Genomic DNA, 21820 nt, shown 5'->3' on the forward strand with positions numbered 1-21820 from the left:
AAGTCGCCAGTCTGAGGATCTCATCTCGGTACCTAATGGCAGTCAGGCTACCTCTGCCGAGCACAAGGAGGGCTGTGCGGCCATCCAAAGAAATGCCACAGAACACCAGGATTGGCAAAGTCGCCACTGGCGCCCTGTGCTCTTCACAGATGAAAGCAGGTTCACACTGAGCACATGTAACAGACGTGACAGAGTCTGGAGACGCCGTGGAGAGCGATCTGCTGCCTGCAACATCCCTCAGCATGACCGGTTTGGTAGTGGGTCAGTAATGGTGTGGGGTGGCATTTGTTTGGAGGGCCGCACAGTTCCCTTTATTTTTTGAGCAGTGCATATACATATATAAAATGTTCCTCCCCCACCATGTGACATACTGCATACCTCATAGGGACAGCAGTCAGGAAGCACCAGTAGTACCAGCAGCTCCCACAGTACAATGCAAATGTAGCATTCTCAGCGTGTACTGACCAATGCTGTCCACCAGGTGGCATCAGCAGGAAATTACAGGGATGAGACAAGCACTGCATGACAGCCCCGCCCCAATCTGCCCTATACCAGACACGCCCCCTACCAACGCCCCACCCCCGCTGCCATGACAACCGAATTGTTTAATGGCAGAATGAGACCTTATATGAGCAAAGAAGTAGCGGCCGGAGAGCGGGGTCCGCACAGGTGAGCGCCCCCATAACACAGTGTATGTACTGCACGTCAGCTCTATGGCAGACTGTCACCTGTGCTGGATCCAGTACGTGTTACACTTATATCTGTACAGAGACACAGAGGACGCAGCGGGGCCCTGTTGCTATATATTTGTGTGTGTGTATATATACAGTATATATATATGTGTGTGTATATACAGTATATATATATATATATATATATATATATATATATATATATGTGTGTGTCTATATACAATATATATATGTGTGTGTCTATATACAGTATATACTGTATATGTGTGTGTGTATATACAGTATATATGTGTGTGTGTCTATATACAGTATATATGTGTGTGTGTCTATATACAGTATATATATATATGTGTGTGTGTGTATATATACACAATATATATATGTGTTGTGTATATATACAATATATATATATATATATATATGTGTGTGTGTATATATATATATATATATATATGTGTGTGTGTATATATACAGTATATATATGTGTGTGTATATACAGTACAGAAAAAAGTTTGGACACACCTTCTCATTTAAAGATTTTTCTGGATTTTCATGACTTTGAAAATTGTACATTCACACTGAAAGCATCAAAACTATGAATTAACACATGTGGAATTATATACTCAACAAAAAAAGTGTGAAACAACTGAAAATATGTCTTATATTCTAGGTTCTTCAGAGTAGCCACCTTTTGGTTTGATGACTGCTTTGCACACTCTTGGCATTCTCTTGATGAGCTTCAAGAGGTAGTCACCGGAAATGGTCTTCCAACAATCTTGAAGGAGTTCCCAGAGATGCTTAGCACTTGTTGGCCCTTTTGACTTCACTCTGCGGTCCAGCTCACCCCAAACCATCTCGATTGGGTTCAGGTCTGGTGACTGTGGAGGCCAGGTCATCTGGCATAGCACCCCATGACTCTTCCTCTTAGTCCAATAGCCCTTACACAGCCTGGAGGTGTGTTTGGGGTCATTGTCCTGTTGAAAAATAAATGATGGTCCAACTAAACGCAAACCGGATGGAATAGCATGCCGCTGCAAGATGCTGTGGTAGCCATGCTGGATCAGTATGCCTTCAATTTTGAATAAATCCCCAACTGTGTCACCAGCAAAGCACCCCCACACCATCACACCTCCTCCTCCATGCTTCACAGTGGGAACCAGGCATGTAGAGTCCATCCGTTCACCTTTTCTGGGTCACACAAAGACACGGTGGTTGGAACCAAAGATCTCAAATTTGGACTCATCAGACCAAAGCACAGATTTCAACTGGTCTAATGTCCATTCCTTGTGTTCTTTAGCCCAAACAAGTCTCTTCTGCTTATTGCCTGTCCTTAGCAGTGGTTTCCTAGCAGCTATTTTACCATGAAGGCCTGCTGCACAAAGTCTCCTCTTAACAGTTGTTGTAGAGATGTGTCTGCTGCTAGAACTCTGTGTGTGTCATGGGTGTGTCGCCACGAAGATCGTCGCGACTACACAGCCTGACTTCTCGCAGCTGAGTTTTTGGTGCTTTGTTTTTTGTTGTTGTGAGGGAGTTAATTCTCTCTCTCTGTGCTTGACGAGGCTCAGCCTCGCCCAGCTGCAGTTAATGCTGCAGTATTGGGATTCCTTCAAATACCTGCTGGTCTGTTAGGGAAGTTGTCGGTGAAAGCATTTCTTGCAGACCTTCAGAGTGGATCGTTGTTTGGTGGAGTTCAGAGGAGTATGCGGTGTGGTTTGTTCCCTTCCTCCCTTTATCATTTATCTCCTAACCTGTTGTTGTTCCCTCTGTAATTGTGGTGTTAGTTTTTGTATGCAAGGTGGTTTTTGGTTTTCCCCTTGTACTGTCTCGTTTGTCTAGTACTGTGTTTTGGGCATTTTCTATCCTGTTTCCCATTGTTGTGATCGGGGTCCTTCTCAGGACTAGATTACTTAGGTTCAGGGATATTCAGAAGTTTATGGTTACGCTGGCGGCCTGGACCTCTGTACCATTAACAGTACCTCCAGGTTGAGGGATTAGTCAGGGCCCCCGTCTAGGGTCAGCTCAGGCCCCTGACCCCCCTGTACGCTCTGACAGCGTGACAGTGTGGCATTGACCTGGTCTCTAATCTGAGCTGCTGTTAACCTGCGATTTCTGAGGCTGGTGACTCGGATAAACTTATCCTCAGAAGCAGAGTTGACTCTTGGTCTTCCTTTCCTGGGGCAGTCCTCGTGAGCCAGTTTCTTTGTAGCGCTTGATGGTTTTTGCAACTGCACTTGGGGACACTTTCAAAGTTTGCCCAATCTTTCGCACTGACTGACCTTCATTTCTTAAAGTAATGATGGCCACTCGTTTTTCTTTACTTAGCTGCTTTTTTCTTGCCATAATACAAATTCTAACAGTCTATTCAGTAGGACTATCAGCTGTGTATCCACCAGACTTCTGCACAACACAACTGATGGTCCCAACCCCTTTTATAAGGCAAGAAATCCCACTTATTAAACCTGACAGGGCACACCTGTGAAGTGAAAACCATTTCCGGTGACTACCTCTTGAAGCTCATCAAGAGAATGCCAAGAGTGTGCAAAGCAGTCATCAAAGCAAAAGGTGGCTACTTTGAAGAACCTAGAATATAAGACATATTTTCAGTTGTTTCACACTTTTTTGCTAAGTATATAATTCCACATGTGTTAATTCATAGTTTTGATGCCTTCAGTGTGAATGTACAATTTTCATAGTCATGAAAATACAGAAAAATCTTTAAATGAGAAGGGGTGTCCAAACTTTTGGTCTGTACTGTATATATATATACATACATACACACGCTGCATATATACGTATAGTGGAAAAGATAAAAGAAAACTTACAAATAAAAAACTAATTTTTTTTGCGAATATTACCAATTCCCGTGGTCTAATAACTGCTGCAGGAGCTCGATAGGTGGCTGTGCTCCATATTTTTCTAATGCCGGCATGTTCATATCATCCACAAATATGACGCATTTCTTCCCCATCTGAGGTCGTACACGCCTTTCCGTCTTTTGTCCAGTCTGTCCATGATGATATTCTAGAATAAGATGCAAACTATGTGTCGGAAGATTCAATAGGTTGACCACTACTGCGGTGTCTCATTTTCAGGTAGAAAACATCACATGACCGCTGCAGCCAAATCAGCGGCTATTGATTGGCTTCAGAATTGATGTTTCATTCGACCTAGAAGAACTAGTCTTCTAGCTCTCTTTTCTGGCTCAGAAAGAAAGTCACCACTGCAGGCGATCATCTGACACTGGTTGGCTTCATTGACATCTCCTGGTCGAAAAGGAAGTGAAGAGACCGATGGGGACACAGGCGGCAGCGTGGAGAAGCGACAGGGTATTTTTTTTGTTTTAAGACACACATGGGTCCATCAACCCATTTAAATGTATGTCTGACCATCTAATACACAGATCTTCAGGGTCTGCGAGAGAGACCTCTGTTGTTTGTGGGTCTCCTCTCTGGCTCATAGCAGAGGGTCCTAAGTGGCGTATCCCCCCCAATGACATCTATATATCGTAATGAAGCAACCTCTTTCATTTGTCAGAAGGCAGGGTGATAAAAAGAAGACAAACCTGAATCTGATTGGCACTGGTGCGAGCAGAAAAGTTGATGAAGAAGGGAAAGAATTTTTTTTTGTCCAGATTGTTCATCAGTTTGTCTTTGACGTAAATAGATTTCTCTGTCCCCGTCAGTCCCACAAATAAGAGTGGTCTGCTAAAAAAGGAAAGTAGTTTGTAGGACAACCATAAAATCAAACATTTTACAGTGTTGAGAATAAAACTACTAATTTAGGCCCGAATTCAGACGTCCGATAAACACCATCCATGTACGGACCAAGATCTCCGGACCCAAACTCGCCAGCCTCATGGATGTCTATGAGGCTGTCAATTTCAGGTCAGGGGTCCCGCGGCCCGTCCGTCCATCGTGATATGTGTTTCCCGTCCTTAAGTAACTAGCAAACTATTTTCATTTATACAAACTGTATTTAGTACAGACATAAAACAGACAGGTGTGAATGGCGGCCAGTTTTCTGTGTATAGACCAATAGGGTTTCCTAATTCGACTCCACTATCCGAATGGTTTTCCCATACAATAAGTAATTGTGATGGCAAAATGGATAATTGTCAACAAGGTTTCCTAATAAGAGTCATTTTGTTACTCTTACTTGGTGTTTTTGATGCACATATCCATGAGGAAGGTGTATCTGACAGTATCCATAGTTGGCACAATGATATCTTGGATTTTGGTGCTTTTGTCCCACGTGGCTGTGCCTTTAATAAACTCATTCCAGTGAACCCAGCGCCCTCGGCCTTTTAACTTCAAAGAAAAAAAAAGTAGTTACAACTTTGATAAACCATATTCGGACACATTTGATGTAAGGATAAGAGAGCACTGACACATTACATAAGTTTGACATTTAGGTCCTGTTCACACTGCGTTTATGCAGCATGTCTATTACTTTGCCAGAGGATTTGACGGAATCCACTTAGGTCATTGGACTCCATGTCTCCTTCTGAATTCAGTTTTTCGGGGATTCAATCAGAACCTCTGGCAGAGTCATAGATATACGGCATAAACACAGTGTGAACATGTCCTAAGAGACCTAAGATAATAACCCAAAGGCCAAAGTTATAAGTTGCTGAGCATTAGGCTTGATTTCCATGAAGAAATCCCTTTACCTCGTACATGTAGTCATAGACCAGGCCTTTATTGTCCAAAGGACATTCCCATTTCCCCACGGAGGACAGGAAAGGGCTCTGATCGATCTTTCCTGTGACAATTTCTTTGAAAAAAAACATCAAACTTCACTCGGCTGTCGGTGTCACAACAGCCGCCAATGGACCAAACCAGGGAGAAAGCAAAACTGGCCTAAAAGAGAAGAAAAGGGATACAATATACAGCGGGCGAAATAAGTATTGAACACGTCACCAATTTTCTAAGTAAATATATTTCTAAAGGTGCTATTGACATGCAATTCTCAGCAGACGTCAGGAACCTGCCTCTAACAATCGCGGATGACGTGGCCGAGCTTCAAAGGAGACCGTGATTTTTGCTATATGCAGCAATGGTGTAGCATTGCTGTATATAGCACAAGCGATCAGACGATCGCAGCTTTAAGTTCCCTAAGGGGGCTAATAAATACAGAGAAAAGTTACAAAAAATGTTTTAAAAAGTATGAAAAAAAACAAAAAAAAAACCCATAAAACTTGAAATGGGTTTTTTCCCCCAGTAAAAACAGAGAAAATACGTTTTACAAAAAATACACATATGTGGTATCGCCGCATTCAGAAAAGTCCAATCTATCAAAATATAAAAATAATTAACCCGATCAGTAAACGGCGTAACGAGAAAAAAAATCAAGAACGACAAAATTATGTTTTTCTGGTTGATGCAGTATCACAAAAAATGCTGTAAGAAGCGATAAAAATGTAATATCTATCGCAATATGGTATCAACAAAAACATTGTCTCGTACCACAAAAAATAAGCTCTCAAACAGCTCCATCGACTAAAAAATGAAAACGTCACGGGTCTCGGAAAATGGTGACACAACCCAAAAAAATGTTTTTTCCCAAACCTCTAATTTTTTTTTTTCACTACCAATCTAATAAAAAAACTGGACATGTTTGGTATCGGTGTAATCGTACTGAGGAGTGAATCATATTGCTAAGTAATTTTACCACACAATGTACACCGTAAAAACAATTCCCAAAAAATAATGTCAGAATTGTGATATTTTCACAATTTCTCTCCACTTGGAATTATTTCCCCGTTTTCCAGGAGCATAGGAAAGCACTGTCTATACCTGCAGGTGGATCAGCCACACTGTGTATGGGATCGGCAGATCTTCCACTTACCAGGATCCAGATACGAATGTTCTTATTATTCGGATCCTCTCTCACCACATCAAAAATCAGCATCTCCAATAATGGTGTGAGTGATATTACCACATTGCCATTGCTGGTTGTCACCAGATCCTATGAGGAAAGACATTAGGACACTGAGGGTAAATCTAGACTACAAACTTGCGCAATGCTCCTACAATTGAGAGGACACATGGCGCCCACCTTGCACTGCTTTCGGAGGAATCGAAGGGAAGGTTGGACGAGCCACTTAAAGAGTTCCTCTAGAAGAGCGAGGTGGTCCTTAGTCTTCAGTGCATCGGGAAGGGTGCTGAGCCAGGACCTCACCAGGGGCGCCCAGCCCAGTTGTTGGGGTTCCAGATAAATCATACCGCAGCGGCTAACAGTGGCGGGCTGGAGAGAGAGATATACTAAGTAGGGTTGCCCTAAGACACAAGCCCATCCAGTTATCTAATTATCTCGCTGGGTGGATGAAAAACAGTCTACAAAGTCGTTTCCAAGTGTCCTGACGTTTCCATCATCCATAGATTACATAGACATCCATTTATTTGAGTAGAAGCTATGTAACATTACATTTTCCCTACATTCAGTGCTGGTGTCAGGAACTGGATCCTCACCATTTAGATGATTGTTGTAGTAGCACCAGAATGAAAGGGACTGACAATCCCTTTAATTATAGCGACTAAAGTGAATGTAGAGATGACTGTCAGTAGCGTAACTAGAGTCCGATGGGCCCCCATTGCAACATTTGGACCCCCTGCATGTTGGTCAGATGTATGGGCCCTTATAGTGTTCTAAATCCTATAAGGACATACGTGTTGCACCTCCTACCCCATTATGTAGTAATATCCCCCATATTGGGCTCCTTCCTGGTATATATGTCCCCTGTTCTGGCCCCATCCTGGTATATATATCCCCCATCCTAGTGTACATGTCCCTTATCCTGGGCCCCACCTTGATATATATATCCCCCATCCTGGTATATATGTCCCTTATCCTGGGCCCCACCTTGATACATATATCCCCCATCCTGGTATATTTTTCCCCCATTCTGGTATATATATCCCCCATCCTAGTATATATACCCCCCATCCTGGTATATATATCCCCCATCCTAGTATATATATTCCCCATCCTGGTATATATATATATCCCCATCCTAGTATATATATCCCCCATCCTGGTATATGTCCCCCATTCTGCCGTTGTACTTTAATGCATAGGAAAAAAATAAATGATTCTGCTCTCTTTTCCTCCGCTCCCCCGCTGTGCGCCATCCTCTTCTGAAGCCAGCATCTGACTTCAGAGTGCAAGCTTCGGGAGCATATGATGTCACTGTCATGCACCCTCAGTCACGTGCACGCCGACATCAGCTGCTGGCTTCTGATTGGCCGGCAGCGTGCATTGTCGTGCACAGACCCAACAGGTCTCTGCGCCTCAATACACTTCGTCTGAATGTGCGTTCGGGGGTGCACATGCAGTTGAAGTTTGCGCTGATGTCGGCGGGCCCCTCACCTGCACAGGCCCAGTCGCGACCTCTGCAACCGCGATCATTACACCCCTGATGACTGTGTATGTAGGACTTCCAAATCGGTGAATGGAAGAGTTGCTCGTGCTGCCAAACTCTCCTTTCACAGCGGCACAAGATGGGGCCTCATATTCGAGAAAAGTTAGGGTGGGTGCCAGAGGAGAGACCCTCATCTATCAGACAATTATGGCCATTTTGTGGATATGCTTTAAAAGATGAGAATACCTCTAAAAGTCAACCCTATAACTAAATCTGATTAGTTAGCATTAGATCCCCCGATGTACAAGTATATGGGAACTCCTCTCTTATAGGATGAGTGAAAACCTACCGACGCCTGGGAAAGGTCCATTGTTTCAAAAATCAGACTCATCTGAGGTGACATCTGAATGATCTCCCCACTCATCAAGCAACGCTAAAAATAACAGGACATATTTAAAACAATATTAAATGTTGAACAAATGAATAATAACTTAATCCACGGAGTCTGATCAGTAACCTCATAAAGGATCATTGTAAGCTTTAGTGGAGAAAGTACAATCATTATGTGCACAAATTAATATCTGAAAAAAGTGCAAAAATCTAGTAGCTGATTTATAATTGGAAGATGATCCTGCAATGAATATCTTTTAAAGCGTCTCTCTCCACATACAATACATAAGTCCTCTACTAAAGGCTTATTTCCATCTTCATGAATGGATATTGTCGGATAGTGTTAGGAAATACAAACAGTTTTTGCAATTTACTGCTAATTAAAGATATATAAAGATGCCATAAAATCTAATGTTTTCTGTTCTCCATCATGGCTGTAGATATACATGGAGGATAACTTTTTGTATCACTTTTTGTTATGCTACATGGTGATGAAAACAGAAAAGGATATAAATAAAAAAAAAAAAGTTTTCACAAAGTAAAATAGAGAGTTACCTTTTTATTATCATCTAGGACGGTGTTCATACTTTCTATCCCTAGCGTATCAATAGGTCCATCAAAGATAACCCATTTTCTTTCCGGGGTCTCAGATAACGCAAACTCCCGGAAAGTATTAGCGACTATCCCATCGGTCCACTGCAAATGAAGAGAGGCATCAATAAAATTGCTCTTCCCATAAAATCCAGTACAATCCCACAATTGAACGGATTATTAAAGGGAATGCCTGGGATTATGATATTGATGATGCACATGTATTGACTACACGTGGCCCCTATTGAAGTGAACGTGGCGGCACCGGGAGAGACCGCAAGTAAGTGATTTGCATATACGCGGTCACATGCCAACTAGAAGTGCATGACCTCACTCAAAGCAAGTGTATTGAGTGAGGCTAGACACAGTCTATTCAGAATGTGGCTGGAAGTATGCAAATTTATGCTAATTTCTGGCATAAATAATACAATTTGTTGCTTCCATGTCTGATGGGGAAAATAAAACAGTTTCCAATTTTTGTGCAAACAGGGGGTAAGCAATAATAAAATGATTGCCCGGCAATGTATGGCTGGGATCTATGTCTCTGAAGGAACCCCATCTACCATGTCCATAAGCCATAAAAGGGGAGATTTTCCCATTTTCAGCAAAGATATTAGTATTATAAACAATAATTCCAATCATAGACGAACCTCATGTGACACTGGATCAAACTGCCCGAACAGCTGCCCCATGGTGATGGCTTTAGGGTTCACTGTCCGGTAAATCACTTTTTCTTCTTCGCACCCTCGCTCATTCATAAGAGACAGCGTATCAGCGAGGACGTGGAGGACCTTCGTTTTTCCAGAGAACGGCTCTCCAACCAACATAAAACTGCACGGGATAAACAAAACGCAGCATGGTCCATTGTATAAAATGGAAACCGCGAAGAATAAATCCCCCGTCCCATGGACTTCTGTAGTTCCAGCTTACCCGTGTCTGACAATCATCATCTCATACGTCTGGATCATGTCCTCCAGGAAGACCTTCTCGGGCTGGATGTTGTGTCCAGCACAGCTCTCCTGTGCGCATTCAAGGAAATCCTGAGCAAAAGGAAGGTAAAATATTCCATCAGTCTGTTTACAGTGGATCCAATTAGAGGTGGGAGAATACATTTTCAGGACCCAGATCAGTATTCTGTGGCCGCTGGACGGGACCCCTGAGAGCCGCCTCTTAGCTGCCGGCATCCCCGGCTCCTCTTCTGATTATATGGCCTGGTGTACATCATGCTGCAACCATAACTTCATGCCAGGCCGGCTAATCTGAAGAAGAGCCGGGGGGCAGGAAGAAATAAGGTGGCTCTCAGGGGTCTCATTCAGTGCCCACTACTGACCTGATGTCACACACAGTGTAGGAAAGACAAAGTGCGACACAAAGGGATGAGGGGAAGGGAGCACCGACACTAGGGAAAGGGGGAAATGGAGACCTCCTAGGCTGATCTGCAATCACCCTGTCTCCCCTACCGACTCTATATTGGTTCCTCACCAATTGCCGTACAGGAACCTATCCCTGTATTTCCTTAGCGTTTGGCCCTGGATAGGGAAGGGGGGGGGGGGTGAGCACTAGTCGATCCCCACTGACAACTAAAGACAGCAAGGGGAGACAGACACGGGGGAAGTAGCTTAGCTTGAGTCGACTTCAGAGAGATGGCACACACATCCTCTTAGCACCAGAGAGGAAGTAAGAACTGTACTTGCTCCAAGCCTTCACAAGGGGTCATGTGAATATCACTGGCACCTCTGTGTAGCAACCAGGAAGTATTTAAACACCCAGGCCTGATTGTCAATTAGAGCAGGAGGGAGGTAGCCGCTGGGTCCTACAGTGAGACCGCTAAGAAGATGTCTGTAATGCCAAACGAAGGGATCTCCTGCAACCAACTGCAGGGCGACTGTCACATCTGACGCACCCATGACACCTGGCCATTGGATCAGTCTCCTGCAAATTGATTCATTCATCTAAAAAAAAATGTCTCCATAATCTACAACTAAACTAGCGATAAATCACTCACAGATGTTTCAACCATTTTTTTTCTACATCAGATCATCTTGCATTGGAGGTATAAGTGAGCCCCCTTACCGCTGGTGCCCCTGTGCAGCTGCCCAGGTTGCACTAATGGGACCGGACGATGAGTGACAAGGTCATGTAACCCAATTCCAAAGCAGTGGATCAGGATCGGGTGATTTCAATGGGATTGGTCTACCATCTACTGTGTATGGGGGCCTCATGACAGATTATGTTGGGGGACATAAAAATCGGCCGGTTGGAATTTAATCACCCGATCCTTACTTTCTGACCGTGAAATTAGCAGCTGCCATAAGATTCTGGCAGCGACTCTGTCATAGAGAAAACAGGAGCGAGCATTCCTGAATATGGGGGAGCCGGGAAAGACGGAAGGAAGGAAGGAAGGGAGACACAGATCCATTACTAATGGGTTGGCGGAGCCCCACAGGGATAGTTCACCTCAGATTTATAAAAAAGTGACGACCGGCCCCTCCAACTTAAGCTCCTCCTACTCCCATGTTCTCCAGTCCGTACACAAGCTAAGGAAGAGCAGACAACACCAGCAGAACAGTACAACCCATTCTGAAAAATTCAGAAATGTGAGAAAACAGGTTATGCAAATAACAGCAAAAAAACACACAGTCCTAGGTACAACTCACTGGACCTGACAACTGCGATGAGCTGGCGATGCTGGAAAAGAGCCCTAGTGCGCCAACCCCAGACCAGATGACCGCCATCAGGAAAGGGTCGCGCCGCATCTAGAAACAAAAAAATACTTCTGCCATGGGAGGGTGCTGTGTCTCCCTTCCTTCGCTGAAAAGGATTTTACAGGTAAGTTCTTACCAAAATCCGTCTTTCAGCAGCAGAAGGGAAGGAAGGGAGACACAGATCCATTACTAGTGGGACGTCCCAAAGCAGTCCAAAATTCTAGGGTGGGAAATAGTGGCAGAATCTCCAACACCCCAACAACTTAGGTAAGTGCGCAACCAGCGCCGAATAAAAAATAAAATAAAATAAAGAGGTAACTTAAACCACCGCCGCCTGCAGGACCCTGCGTCCCAAGGCCGCATCGGCGGAAGCACTCACGTCCACTTTATAAAATTTAGTAAAGGTGTGAACGGAGCGCCAGGTAGCCGCCCGGCAGAGCTGCGCTGCCGAGGTCCCCTGACGAAAAGCCCATGACGAACCAACAGCCCTCGTGGAATGAGCTCGAACTTTAACCGGACAAGGCTCGCCCTTGAGCCGGTACGCTTCCAGGATAGCCGAACGTATCCACCGAGCTATAGTGTCCTTGGAAGCACGCTGACCACGTCGACGACCAGCAGGAATCACAAAAAGAGAGTCCAATTTCCGAAAACCTTGCATGATTGTAAGATAGAACTTCAATGCCCGCACCAAATCCAACGAGTGCAAGGCCCACTCCTTTGGACTCTTCGGCTTCAGACAGAGAGAAGGTAACACGATGTCCTGATTGACGTGGAAATGCGACACCACTTTAGGTAAAAAATCTCCACGGGTACGAAGCACCACACGATCCGGAAGAAATTCCAGAAAAGGTGGCGAGCAAGACAGTGCCGCCAACTCCGAAACCCTTCTCAAAGAGGTGACCGCTACCAGGAAGGCCACCTTCCAAGAAAGCAAGTAAAGCGTAGCTGAATCCATACGCTCAAAAGGCTCATGCTGAAGAGCTTCCAGGAATAGATTAAGCCGCCAAGGAGCCACAACCGCCTCCCGAGGCGGAAACTGACGAGCAACCCCATGAAAAAAAGAACGCACGTCCCTACGTGAAGCAATAGCCCTTCGAAAAAGCGCGGATAGTGCAGATACCTGACCTCGTAAGGTACCAACTGCTAGACCCTTGGCCAAACCATATTGCAGAAAAGCCAAGAAGTTGGGGATGGAAAAAACCCTCGGGTTCCTTGACGATCCAGAACACCAAGAATAAAAAGACTCCCAAGTTCTGTGATAAATCCTAGTCGTGGCTGGACCTCTGGCAGAAATAACCTCGGACGAAAAACCACGACGGTTCAAGATCTCGGTCTCAAGTGCCACGCCGTCAAACAAAGTGACTTCAGGTCCGGATGACGAATGGGCTCTTGGATTAACAGGTCCGGGCGAAGAGGCAGTGGAAACGGAGGCGACACCAGCGTCGAACACCACGTCCTCCGTGGCCAATCCGGCGCTACCAAAATTGCTGATACTCTTTCCAGTTTGATCCGCCAAATCACCAAAGGAAGTAAGGATACTGGCGGAAACACATAGATCAGCTCGAACTGGTCCCACGGGGCCACTAGAGCATCTACCGCCACAGCCTCCGGGTCCCTGTACCTGGACATGAATGTCGGAACCCTGGCGTTCAGCCTGGATGCCATCAAATCCACCTGAGGAGTCCCCCACCGGGAGCACAGCAGTGCAAACACTTCCGGATGAAGACTCCATTCTCCGGGATCCACCTGCTTGCGACTGAGGAAGTCCGCCGAGATATTCAGCACACCTGGGATATGAATCGCGGAGATGGCTGGAACCCTGGACTCGGCCCAAACCAGGATCCGAGAGACCTCCATCATGAGTCTGGAACTCCTCGTCCCGCCCTGATGGTTGATATACGCGACAGCCGTCGCATTGTCCGACTGAATCCGGACCGGCAGACCGCTCAAAAGGACCGTCCAATGTCGGAGGCAGAGAAAAATTGCTCTCAACTCATGTTGATCGGTAGAGACGACTCCTCTGACGACCAGACCCCCTGAACCCAGAGGTCGTTCCAAACCCCCCCCCAGCCAGTCAGGCTGGCATCGGTGGAAATCACCGACCACCTTGGGAGAAGAAAGGATTTCCCCAGGGATAGAGTTTCCGGACGTAACCACCATCCAAGAGACTCTCGCACCCTGCGGGAGATAAAGACCGAGCGATCCAGTGAAGTCGGCGATCGATCCCAACTGGTCAGAATAAGATTTTGGAGATCCCGGGAATGAAATTGTGCAAACGGTACGGCTTCCATTGTCGCCACCATCAGACCCAGAAGGCGCATGCATTCCCGAAGGGACATTGCCATCGCCAACCTCATAGCCTGGACATGGCGACGAAGGTTCGTTTGTTTGTCCGGAGGCAGGGACACCACTGCCCGTACTGTGTCGAAATGCATCCCCAAGAACAGGATTGACTGCGTCGGTTTTAATGACGACTTCTTCCAATTGACCAGCCACCCGAAGTCCTCCAGGTGCTGGAGGGAGAGATCGCGAGCAGTCATCGCCTCCTCCGCTGTGGGCGACACAATCAACAGGTCGTCCAGGTTGGGTAGAATCATAACTCCTTGTTTTCGAAGAAGCGCCATGAGTGGCGCCAGAATCTTTGTAAAAACCCTGGGTGCCGAGGCCAACCCGAATGGTAGGGCCACAAACTGGTAATGGGCCTGACCTATGGCGAAACGCAGGAAACGCTGGTGAGCTCTGCCGATAGGGACATGCAAATAGGTGTCGCGGATGTCGATCGACACCAAGAAATCGTACTGCGACAGGGCCGCTACGACAGAGCGGAGAGACTCCATGCGGAATTTCCGGGTCCGGACATGCAGATTCAAATCTTTGAGATCCAGAATGGGGCGAAACTTGTCCTCCTTTTTGGTGACCACAAAAAGGTTGGAGTAAAACCCCCTTCCCCGGTCCTCTGGCGGAACCGGGACCACCACACCCTGCTGCAGAAGAGTGTCTACCTCCCGCAGCAGTGCTGCAGCCAGCTTGGGCTCGGACGGGGTGCGTGACTGACGAAACCTGTCCGGGGGACGAGAGTGAAACTCTATGAAATAGCCTGCCAACATAACTCGCGTCACCCAGGCGTCCGAAATGTGGGACGCCCAAATCGACCCGAATTGTAGCAGACGACCTACCACCCGAGAGCCCTCGAGCGGAATCCTGGCGTCAGTCCGCCTTAGCGGGCTTCTTGTCAACCTCCCGTTTGTCCTGACGGAAATGTTGCTTCCAGGAAATACGGGATTTCTGGGTGGACTTCTTACCGGAAGCCGAGGGACGACCCGATCCCCAAGAAGGCTGACCGAACCGCCCCCTGGTCCGAAAGGACCGACGACCACCACTGGCACTTGACCTGCCAGACGTGGAAGCCGCCGCCTTCCGCTGAGGCAAGGCAGCATCCTTAGCCTTGGCCTTAGCAATCAGCTCCGTGAGGTCCGAACCAAAAAGATGACCGCCTTTGTACGCTAGACTAAGCAAACCTTGTTTGGATACTGCGTCTCCAGTCCACTGTTTATGCCACAGTGCTCTCCTGACTGTGACGGCCGAAGATTGAGACCTGGACAGAATGGAAGTAGTATCCAGTACTGCGTCCCTGCCATAATGTGTCGCCTCTTCCAACAGCTGGAAAAGCCTTTCCACTTCCGACAGCGGAGTTCCATCCTGCCATGCCGTCCGCAGCTGGTCCAACCACCGCAGAGAAGCCTCACCGGCCCACATGGCCCCCAAGACTACACGGAATCCATGACCCGCGGCCTCGTAGATGGACTTCGCCGCTAACTTCGTTCTTCTGTCCAGAGGCTCCTGAAGACTGGCCTTCCCTTTAACAGGAAGCAAGGAAGATTTGCTAAGCTGAGACAGAGGAAGGTCCACTTCAGGGGAGGGAACCCAATTAGCGATCGTCTCCGTGGCGCAGGGATACAAGGCATAAAAAAAACGCATCCCCTGGAAGCATTTATCCGGACACCGGCGTTCTTTCTCCACTGCCTCGTTAAGTTCATCATGCGCCGGTAATGTTGAACGAGCCCGACGCGACTCCTGATACAGCCGGGCCGACTTGCCAGGCTTTGTCAGCTCTTCAGACAGCTGTAACGCTTCCCGCATGGCTCCAATAAGAGCATCCACGCGGCCCGAAAGCGAAGCAGGACGACTCTGCCGATCCTCATCCTCAGAATCGGAGATTTCACCAACCGAGCTTGTTGGTGAATCTGGAGCCTCCGATGCACCGCACGGAGGAGACAGCGCCACCCTCTGGCGCTTCTTGCCTCGTGGTGTCGGTTGCGACTTAGCTGACACCCAATGACCCAGGAGGTTAGAAAGACTGTCAATGGAGCGGGTGAGAGCCTCCACTTTAACATCACTAAGGGTCGAACTTGACGCCGTCGAAGACCTGGGTGTATCAGAAATGCGAGACCGATCCTGAAACGGATCGGGAGAGAGGTCCGCGCCCCCTGGTCCCTGATCCGTCATGCCTCCCACATCAGATGCCAGCATGTTAGAATGAGTATGGTAACCTAGGGTGTGCGAAAATAGCTAACACAGCCTGCTTCCACAAAAAAAAAATTCCCCCCTTTTTTTTTTTTTTTAACTTTTAAGGCACTGAAGGGTTAAAACTCTCCTCTAGAGAGAGTTACCCCAGCCCTGCAGAGCAAAAGTTAACCTAACAAACTGGGGAGAAGCGCCCTCTGAAACAGAAGTGTGCACCCCCAGAAAGAGTTAACAGCCCTGTTGAGCAGACCCCTTCAGAAGGGGTTAATGCTGCTGACACGCTAAATACCTCACTGCCTTAAGAGGTCAGAGAAGTGAGAGTGTCCAGAAAAGCGGTAGCGGCAAATAGCACCTTGCCTGCCTTAGCAGGTCAGCCAAGGTGCTCTGCAATGGAAAGAACAAAAAGGGAGCCTCTGCCTACAGGCAGAAACGACTCACCAGTGCCGTGGTGACTGCTCCTTCTGAGCTGTGAGGGCGGTGAACGGGGAGCAGAGAGCCGGAGGTGCACGTGGAGGGAAGCCGGAAGGAGGGAGAGGGGCGGAGAGCTCAGCGCGCGCTAAGCCAGGAGCTTCCTGTCAGAACTACAATGACAGGAAGCCGAACGACGCGAAGCCCGGCCCCCCGAGCTCACTCACAGAGCCCGCGCTCAGAGAGAAAGCGCGCGCTCTCCTGAAGGCTTCCTGCCTAAAAGTGACGGCAGGAAGCCAAGATAATAAAGCCACGCCCCCCGTTCCAACGGAGCCGTGCTCCTCCGTCCCTGCTCCCCAGCCCCCAGGGTCAGAGAATGCAGCGGTGATCCTCATACACCGTCTGCAAATACAGAAAAGCAGAAAATCACCACATGAAATAACGGCGGCGGCCGCACTCATACACAGAGCACTTACCCCGCTGTGCGCCACAGGGACCCCCAGGGATGTGTGGTGCTGTGACCCCACAGGCGGTGTGCGTCTCTGCCAGGAAGCGCCCTATGTACCCCGGGGCCGGCAGGTTACTGCGGGGACCTCCTTAAGGGGTACGCAGGTCTGCCAGGGGAGGGCAGGGGTCCCGGCAGCGCCGAGACCCCCTGAGACCTCTAGACCACGGGGGGTCCAGGTCTCCTTTGGTAAAAATAAAAAATCTTCTGAGGAGCTGCAAAGGCAGCGACTATCCTCTGCGACCTCAAATTTCAGACTGGAGAACATGGGAGTAGGAGGAGCTTAAGTTGGAGGGGCCGGCCGTCACTTTTTATAAATCTGAGGTGATCTATCCCTGTGGGGCTCCGCCAACCCACTAGTAATGGATCTGTGTCTCCCTTCCTTCCCTTCTGCTGCTGAAAGATAACTATCATCCAAATGATAGCTGGCCAGCTATATAGGAGCTATCACTTGCCATTAATATGCAATTTTATTACCTGGTGTAAATGCCGCTGTTCTCCTGAATCCGGTGCGGTTTTTCTTTTGCTCCTGCGCCTCTCCATTCCTGAGATATAGCCTCTTTATAGAAATCTAGTTCATAATTTTTAATAGCCAAGTGGGCGTGGTCATCAAGTCCTCTCTGTGGGAGTCTTCAGGAAGGCCTTGCCCAGTTGGCTTAAAGGGCTAGAGGAGAGTGACAGATGTCAGGAACGGAGAGGAGCAGGAAGAAAAGAAAAACAATGCCGGAGTCAGGAGAACAGCGGCATTTACATATTTATGGCGAGGGACAAGTCCTCTTTAAGTCTTGGAAAACCCCTTTAAGACACTATTATATTTTAATACCTTATAGTCGGCTTCCGGAAGTTGAATGCCAGGGAACAGGTCACTGGTAATCCCATTGAACAGAGGAATATCATGAGACAAAAATTTGGGTTCGTTTACATCCTTAATTGACGGCAAGAGCTAAATAGAATGAAAAAGGATTAAATGATAAAATAATTCATATACAATATGACATGAAACAATATTAAAAGTGAAGAACCCCATTACAAAGGAGCAGTCAGCTCTTGTGGTATGTCTGTATTAGTAAAGAATAGTATTCTCCAAAAAATAAGTATGAAACCTCTTTTCCTAAAACTCTACATTGTATCGTCCCTCTGTTATACCTCCTGGAAATGTATGTGTAAATGACATATAATGTATATATAATCTATATAGGGGACAACCCTATACAATCTGACTGTGCCCAAACAGTGGTGACATTGTCAGACTGTGTAGGGGACTCGTTATTGACAGATTTCAATTAATTCCTACATTTCCAGGAATGATAAAAGAGGAACGGAACGCTGCTGAGTTGCAGTAAATTATGCTGCAGAATTGTTTCTCCATAGGGAATAGATGTGGCCTCTGTGTTGCACTGTTAATTGCCGGCTGCAGAATGAGTTAAGTGAGATACTGTCAGTGAACTCGTTTTTGCTGGCTGACGGGGAGTTTGTAAATGTTTTATCTGTCTTTTTCTGAGCTCCTCTCAGTTTATTTATGACCACAGACCTTATCAAAATTGAATGTGCAGGGAATCAAAAAGCCGGTGAAAGCCAAGCGATGCAAAATTTTTAATAAAAAACAATTGTTAAGATGATTTTTAGCCTAAAATACATGCGTTTAAGTTAAAAATCAAACTGTCCCATAAGATGAACAAGCTACGTGTTTAACAACTATAGTTTTGACACTTTTGCACAGATGAGATCTAACAAGCCAGGAACAGTAATGTGCAGACATTATTTGCAAGTCTCTGTCTGCTATTATAAAATCAGACAGCTGTAATTTTTGTGATCCAAATGCTTCTCGGTAAGATGGTAATGCTATCCTATACGAGATGTAAAGCGACCAACAGTTCAGAACTTACAAGAATATCTTCATTTTCATGGGGGAATTTCAGCTTCAGATTGCCAGCAGCGGTCAGCACAGCCTTTACTGCACGCATCCCATAATCATAATGGAACTGGGACGAGAGCGGCTCCGAGCACAGCCGGGAAGTCATTACCATCTTCACCGAAAGAGGTTTAGCGTGCAGAAAAGCGTAAGAATAAAGGCCGATCTCCGCAATCAGAGCATAGTTGGGGACCATCATTGCTACAGTCCGGAAAAGAACCAGAAATGCGCAAACCAGATGGGTCAGTCAACAAATGAAACTAAATTACTGTAAACTAGGCAGAGAGCCGGGGAACCCATTATGTCCATTTACACTATCCTCCACCCCAGACCTAAAAGTGATGTGTCTATTCCACATCAGAGGAAAGTCAGTCAAAGTGTGGTTAAAGGGGTATTCCCATCTCCAAGATCCAGTCCCAATATGTAATAGGGGTAATAATAATAATGTTTGCAAATATCTCCAATTAGAAATGTAGTATAGTTCTTCTGATTAGCTATGTTGCTTACCCCCATGTGCAGGACATTGCAGTAGCTTAGGTTTCCATGGTTACGACCACTCATAGTAACAGTTAGTTACTTGCTAGTGGTCGTAACCATGGATACCTAAGCTACTGCTATGTCCTGCACATGGGGTAAGCGACATAGCTAATCAGAAGAACTATACTACATTTCCAATTGGAGGTATTTGCTATTAATATTATTATTACACCTATTACATATTGGGATAGAATCTTGGAGATGGGAATACTCCTTTAACACTTTCCAAATCTCTCTCCACACCTCTACTGTGTCCATTTTGGAAAATAGGAGAATGGGACATCAATATTAAGGAGCTTGCAGAAATGAGGGCATCAGGTGTGGTGATTATACATAGGAAATGTGCAATCTCATATAGGTTTGGGGGAGAATAATCCCTTTGATGAAATCTTATGTTTCTTTTGTAAACCTAGCATTTACTTGAAAGTTTGTGAACCCCTCAAAAATTTCTGTATTACTGCATAAATTTGACTTAAAGCTACATCAGTCTGTGAGGTCACAAAGTAACTCAAGGTAACCGCTAAGCAACTAAAGGCCTCTCCTCACATTAGCTAATGTAATTGTTCATGAGTCCACCATCAGAAAGACAATGAACAACAATGGTGAGCATGGCAGGATTGCAAGGAGAAAGGCAATGCGATTTAAAATGTCACTGCTAAAACTCACCTGGGCACATCAATAGCTAACTGGAATAATGCTTTGTGGAAGGATGAGGCCAAGATAGAGATTTTAAGTGAGAAGCTATATGTTTGCAGAAAGAAAATACTGCATTACAGCATAAGAACCTCCTATCATCTATGAAACACAAAGATGGTAATCGTAACATGCTTTGGGCCTGTTTTGCTGCACTTGGCCAAGGACGGCTGCCATCATTGATGGAACAATGAATTCTAAAATCTATCAGCAAATGCTAAAGGAAAATATCAGGATATCAGTTCATGTAATGAATCTCAAGAAAACGTGGGTCATGCAGCAAGACAATGGCCCAAAGACACAAGTCGCTCTACAAAAGAATGGTTGAATAAACATAAAGCTTTGGAATGGCCGAGTCATAGTCCTGAGCTTAATCCTATAGAAATGTTGTGGAAGGACCCGATGCAAGGCACTGGGACTCTTTACCTTGAGGTTATCCGGCAGCTCAGAACGTCCCGCGTAGCCAGGATTCATGGTAATGGCTAAGAAGCAATTTGGGTTAAGCTTCAGCTCTGTTCCTTCGAAGTTGAACATGTCCATCTTCGTCTGGATGGCTCTCTGGATGCGGAGAATCTGTTGGGCCACCACGGACAACACCTCCAGCTCAATATGGTTAAACTCATCAAAACACACCCATGTTCCCGATGATGCCAGCCCTTTGAAAAACTAAAAAAAAGTATATACAGTACAGACCAAAAGTTTGGACACACCTCATTTAAAGATTTTCTGCATTTACATGACTATGAAAATTGTACATTCACACTGAAGGCATCAAAACTATGAATTAACACATGTGGAATTATATACTTAACAAAAAAGTGTGAAACAACTGAAAATATGTCTTATATTCTAGGTTCTTCAAAGTAGCCACCTTTTGCTTTGATGACTGCTTTGCACACTCTTGGCATTCTCTTGATGAGCTTCAAGAGGTAGTCACCGGAAATGGTCTTCCAACAATCTTGAAGGAGTTCCCAGAGATGCTTAGCACTTGTTGGCCCTTTTGCCTTCACTCTGCGGTTCAGCTCAACCCAAACCATCTCTATTGGGTTCAGGTCTGGTGACTGCAGTGCAGGTCATCTGGCGTAGCCCCCCATCACTCTCCCTCTTGGTCAAATAGCCCTTACACAGCCTGGAGGTGTGTTTGGGGTCATTGTCCCGTTGAAAAATAAATAGCATGCTGCTGCAAGATGCTGTGGTAGCCATGCTGGTTCATTATGCCTTCAATTTTGAATAAATCCCAAACAGTGTCACCAGCAAAGCACCCCCACACCATCACACCTCCTCCTCCATGCTTCACGGTGGGAACCAGGCATGTAGAGTCCATCCGTTCACTTTTTCTGCGTCGCACAAAGACACGGTGGCTGGAACCAAAGATCTCAAATTTGGACTCATCAGACCAAAGCACAATTTTCCACTGGTCTAATGTCCATTCCTTGTGTTCTTTAGCCCAAACAACTCTCTTCTGCTTGTTTCCTAGCAGCTATTTTACCATGAAGGCCTGCT

At 46.1% G+C, this 21820-nt stretch overlaps 1 protein-coding gene across 1 annotated transcript in view; it reads right to left on the reverse strand.

Moving 5' to 3' along the window:
- LOC141217709 (dynein axonemal heavy chain 12-like) overlaps window positions 1-20969 on the reverse strand; it is a 33922-nt gene extending 12953 nt beyond the window's left edge. The window contains exons 1-12 of the mRNA XM_073665847.1: window positions 20744-20969; window positions 17999-18118; window positions 9964-10073; window positions 9684-9864; window positions 8998-9138; window positions 8402-8485; window positions 6750-6938; window positions 6540-6659; window positions 5362-5551; window positions 4848-4999; window positions 4255-4396; window positions 3548-3713 (exon numbers count right to left, since the gene is read on the reverse strand). Of these exons, the coding sequence (XP_073521948.1) occupies window positions 5390-5551; window positions 6540-6659; window positions 6750-6938; window positions 8402-8485; window positions 8998-9138; window positions 9684-9864; window positions 9964-10073; window positions 17999-18118; window positions 20744-20857 (1221 nt within the window). The 5' untranslated portion in view covers window positions 20858-20969 and the 3' untranslated portion in view covers window positions 3548-3713; window positions 4255-4396; window positions 4848-4999; window positions 5362-5389. The remainder of the gene's footprint in view (window positions 1-3547; window positions 3714-4254; window positions 4397-4847; window positions 5000-5361; window positions 5552-6539; window positions 6660-6749; window positions 6939-8401; window positions 8486-8997; window positions 9139-9683; window positions 9865-9963; window positions 10074-17998; window positions 18119-20743) is intronic.
- Window positions 20970-21820: the final 851 nt, after the last annotated feature.

Source organism: Phyllobates terribilis, unplaced genomic scaffold (genome assembly GCF_046119375.1).
Source record: "Phyllobates terribilis strain yellow unplaced genomic scaffold, ASM4611937v1 Scaffold_246__1_contigs__length_2949330, whole genome shotgun sequence".
Lineage (NCBI taxonomy): Eukaryota > Metazoa > Chordata > Amphibia > Anura > Dendrobatidae > Phyllobates > Phyllobates terribilis.